The sequence below is a fragment of the Stigmatopora argus genome, chromosome 5 (genome assembly GCF_051989625.1).
Source record: "Stigmatopora argus isolate UIUO_Sarg chromosome 5, RoL_Sarg_1.0, whole genome shotgun sequence".
Classification (NCBI taxonomy): domain Eukaryota; kingdom Metazoa; phylum Chordata; class Actinopteri; order Syngnathiformes; family Syngnathidae; genus Stigmatopora; species Stigmatopora argus.
The window spans coordinates 21,265,001-21,270,000 of NC_135391.1; the positions used below are offsets into that span (position 1 = coordinate 21,265,001).

At 40.8% G+C, this 5,000-nt stretch overlaps 1 protein-coding gene across 4 annotated transcripts in view; it reads left to right on the forward strand.

Moving 5' to 3' along the window:
• LOC144073906 (ral guanine nucleotide dissociation stimulator-like) overlaps window positions 1–5,000 on the forward strand; it is a 122,265-nt gene that overhangs the window by 3,819 nt on the left and 113,446 nt on the right. The window contains exons 1-3 of one of the 4 annotated variants that reach the window (XM_077599838.1): window positions 1,870–2,293; window positions 2,356–2,417; window positions 2,548–2,648. In XM_077599838.1, the coding sequence (XP_077455964.1) occupies window positions 2,202–2,293; window positions 2,356–2,417; window positions 2,548–2,648 (255 nt within the window). In that variant the 5' untranslated portion in view covers window positions 1,870–2,201. Of the gene's footprint in view, window positions 1–523; window positions 1,046–1,869; window positions 2,422–2,547; window positions 2,649–5,000 lie in introns of those variants that run through there. The other 3 variants (XM_077599840.1, XM_077599842.1, XM_077599839.1) reach the window with 3 other exon arrangements.

Here is a 5,000-nt window from a genome sequence, read left to right on the forward strand (position 1 = left end):
AAAGAAGAAAACTGTGCAATCGTCGTTAGATCGCTTCTTTCGGCCAGTTTCTAATACATAAATCTCTCTCTCTATACAGTACTGTACATATTCTCTCCATTTTATTAAATGTTTTTTTCAGTACAAACCAATGCGTGTTACTTATACAAGCCTTAAACATACAAATGCACTTATATAAACCTTCAATATACTTATATAGGCCTTAAACATAAATTATAATACAAAATATAGCACTGAATCAACTTACAAACAAATTCAACTTATGAACAATCGCTCGGAACCTAACTCGTTCGTAAGTAGGGGAGCGTCTGTATATATAAATATACATATACATACATACACATAGATATGCACATGTATACATACGGTTGGTGTTAACATTCAGCCATTTCTTTTGTTAAAGAGCCTGATGGGAGGAAGGATCTGCGGAAGTTTTTTTAAATTTAGTTTAATTAATTAATATTTATTTCATTTCGTGATTATTCATTTATCATCACTATGTGTTTTGTTGTTGCATCCAAAGACTCAGCGAGTGGTGCAACTAGGCGCTGAACGTCTCCAGAACCGTGGAACTCATCCCCGATTTCAGACGGAACAAGCCCGCTTCACACTGCTGACCTCACTTGGACTACTTATTTATTATTTAGGAATTATTTATCGCTACTATATATTGATTTTCTATGGGTCTGCCTGTTTGTTATTGCATCCATAGACTCAGCGAGTGGTGCGACTTGGTGCTGAATGTCTACAAAAACCATGGAACTCATCCTGGACTTCAGGCGGAACAAGCCCACTTCACACTGCTGACCTCACTTGGACTATTTATTTATTAATTTCTTGTGATTATTTATTTGTCTGTCTGTTGTTATTTGTGCACTATGTGTCGAAAGCTTTAAATCTCATAATACTCACAATACAAGTATTCAATTCAATTCCAGATTTTAAAATCTCTCCCAGTGGTCATTAACCTAAACATCTGTGGGGCAAAGATTCCAAGCTATAACCCTTCCCCCTGGGGTCACGACGTTTTACGATATTGTCACTGGTAAGCTTTGAAGTATCTATTACAACTGTAGAACACAGGAACAATTGTTTATAAAACAAACACCCACGTCCCTGCAATCACAATCACCTATAACTAGTTACACAAACCCGGCAACAATATAAGCAAACACTTTGATCAGGGTGCGCTCAAATGTGGCACAGACTTGAAAGATCATTTTTATTACAGAAGGTACCTTGATTTATTAGAAGTCCACTTTCGCTCCACTCGGCGGCCCAGTGTTTGAAGGGTTAGCGTGTCGGCCTCAACGTGGGGGAACTTGGTTCAAATCCAAGTTGGTCCCCCTGTGTGGCGTTCTCCCCGGGCCTGCGCGGGTTTTCTCCGGGTACTCTGGTTTCCTCCTACATTCCAAAGACATGCATGGTAGGCTGATTGGACACTCTAAATTGCTCATAGGTATGAATGAGTGTGAATGGTTGTTTGTCTCCTTGTGCCCTGCATGTGGCTGGCCACCAATTCAGGGAGTCCCCCACCTCTGGCCCAAAGTCAGCTGGGATAGGCTCCAGCACCCCCCATGACCCTAGTGAAGATAAAGCTGTTCAGAAAATGAAATGAGATTCTTCTCTCAAAGGGCACTACACCCGTCTTTGCAGAGGGGCTTCTTAGATCGTAATGCACAATCTTGTATTTTTTTTTCTCATATAGCACCCCCCACAACCCCTGTGAGGATAAATGGTTCAGAAAATGAATAAAAGAATGTTTTGGATTGAGTTTGGATTTGTTTAAATATAAAAACATTTGCATCCGTCACGTGAGCTCCCCAGATTTGAAACACGTTGCTCAAGTTTACGCTTCATTTGTCACGTAATCTCTAAAGATATATTTACTACACAATGCAGGCCTCAACACAACACTTTATTTACAGTTCCCTTTCACTCAACACAAGCTTTGCATCGCTAGTTATGGCATAAATACGCGAGTCGCAAGAATAACCGTGGTGCTTTTTGGCCCAGGAATTTTTGAGAACCTCCCAAGTTGCCTGTTTTCGTTTGCGTTGTTCATGGGCATCGTAAAGCAGGTCTTCTAGTACCGAAAGCAAGAGATTTGACTCCGCCTTCCCCCAGCCACCGTTAAAGCACCCGCGGCTGCGCTGAAGCCCCGACGCATTTAGTCACGGCGACTGCTCTAGCGGGCATTGATGACTGTCGTGATGGGGGTTTGGTGTGGAAACCCGGACCATAATTTCTCCTCCTGTTCCACAGCGGCGTCGTGTTGTTTTCGGTTGCAAGCGTGAGATCACCATTACTCGCCTTTTAACTGGTTATCCGGCTAACGTCAAGCTATCCCCTTAGCTCTACGGCTGCCTCTGTCCCCAAACCCTTCGCCTTGTTTCGGCACCCCTCTCCATGTGGAGGCATGTTGGCAAATATGAGAACATTTAAAGACTGTAGCTGTTAATAGCAGCGCGGCTAAGTTATCTATCTTTTTGTCTTTACTCATCTCAACAACCTCATCTCGTCCCTTTTTCTTCTGTTCTATCGAAGAGGAAGAGGATGCTAGCCGAGAGGAGCGACTGACGACTAGTGCACCTCATCACGCTCATGAAGGTCATGTCAGCGAGAGAATGATCATGCTGGAAAAACAGGTACAATGAGACAATATGTCGTTAAAAGCAGAACCCTCACTTAAGCCTCATTTGCATCCTGTTAATTAGCATAATTTGTGATTGGTGAGTGACGCCAATTATGGATTGGATTCAAAAGACGCTATCTTTATCTATTTCCGAAATTTCAGCATCAAATAAGAAATAAATTGAATGATTGGTCATCTTGATGAATTTTCCCAAAGCATTTTGATTTGTGGGGAATTTTGTGCTATTATGGGAAACATTTTCTCATCTCATTTTCTGAACCGCTTTATCCTCACTAGGCTCGCGGGGGTGCTGGAGTCTATCCCAGCTGACTAGGTCAGAGGCATGGGACACCCTGATTTGGTGGCCAGCCAATCGCAGGGCACAAGAAGACAAACAACCATTCACGCTCACACTCACCTAAGGGCAATTTAGAGTGTCCAATCAGCCTACCGTGCATGTCTTTGGAATGTGGGAGGAAACCGGAGCACCCGGAGGAAACCCACTCAGGCCCGGGGACAACATGCAAACTCCACACAGGTCTCCCATTGTGAGGCCGACGCGCTAACCACTCAGCCGCTGGTAAATATTGTAAAAATAATTACCATCATTCATCGCATATAAGCCACCCGCGCGTATAAGCTGCACCCTTAAAATTTTTGAATTTTACAATTTCTGACGTATAAGCCGCCCCCTGATTCTCAATTTTCACCTCCATATTCATGGTTTTAATAGGAGTACAAATGTGTTACTTTGAAGGGAAAATCTTAAGAAAAATTATCACACGTGGTATTTCTGAGATACCGTATGAATCAAAACCACATTATTAGGGTCAATATCATAAGGAAGTTACAATGCCTGTCTTTGTAAATACAAAATTTCAAATTATTCAATTTGAAAAAAGAAATCAGTCTATCTTGATGAAAACATGATGCTTTCTTATGACAGAAATTACAATTTTCTTACCCGAAGTTTAAGATGTTGTGGCAGCCATATTGCTTCTAAATTGCTTCTCAATTCTTTCGATGGTTCATATTACTGCAATAGTTGTCACTTTCGGACAAGAAATAAAATAAAAAAATCAAAGTGGAATTTTGTTTTAATGTAAAAATCAAGGCTACTCGCATCTGCCCAGTCATAGCACGTTGATATAGGTAAGACAGCATTTTTTTGTCCGACAAATATGGCTTACACGCACGTAAATACGGTATTAATTAATCTCTTTAATTCATTCACTTACGGACTCAAATTAACTATGTTGTGTTAGCAAAAGTATTTAAATCATCAATATCCACTATTTGGGACTGCTCTAATTATGTGTCACAACTACTCGAAATATGCTATTTTGATTGCTGAATCTCGTGCAAATTTCACATTTGTAGAGTATACCTCAAGAATGTCCCATCAAGTAATTTTTTTTACCCTAAAAGAAATATGTATACAGTGGTACCTTAGATGCGTGCTTAATGCATTCCGAGACTGAGCTCGTATGTCGATTTACTCGGATCTCAAATCAACGTTTCCCATTGAAATGAGCTATATACAAACTAATTCGTTCCCACCCTCTGGAAAAAAAACACCAAAAAAACAGGATATTATAATGGAAAAATATGTTTGTATTGGTTGCAATTCACCATCTACTAACAGAGTAACAAATAACTAGTGGTTATGATGTTTAATAATAACATGAGGCATTATTTTATACAACGGGGAGTTCGTGGATGGGGAGATGGAGAAAGACACTTGACGGGTGCGCTCGTAATGTAACATAAACTTTAAATTTAACCTAAATTAACTTAGATTCCTATATACACACTTAAAAAAAGTTTTAATCTTATTTTACACTAAATTTAAACCTTCTTGTGCAATAATCAAGGCAAAGAGGTTCATGTATTCCACCGCGGCTTTCGGGGCAAACTTCCTGCTTCTCCATATATACTGACGAGCCAGCTCAGTCACGTGTATACTACTCATGTTTTTCAATTATTTCGTGCTCAATATCGATTGTCATCATACACCTTTTCTTTGCACTACCCTTCATTGCACCGGCTTGCTTTGGATCCATTGTGTTTCCCTTAATTGTGCACCGATTCATGCAGAAGAAAAAAAAACGGAAAAAATGCAACGCTCTGCCCAGTGCTTGTAGACATCTTTGCACGAGGGAGATGCGGCGAGAGAGACAGTGCGGTGAAATGATAAAGCATCCTCTCGCGGCCTGGTCAACTGGCTGTCTCAAATGCGAGCTCGATCTAGCACATTAATTCTGTTCGTCGTCATTCCCAGTGGAAGTCTCAACTGTCGTCCGAGCTTTCAGGAAGGCAGAAATTACTGACTCATTTAATGACGACTTTGGTGAGACGGAGACGT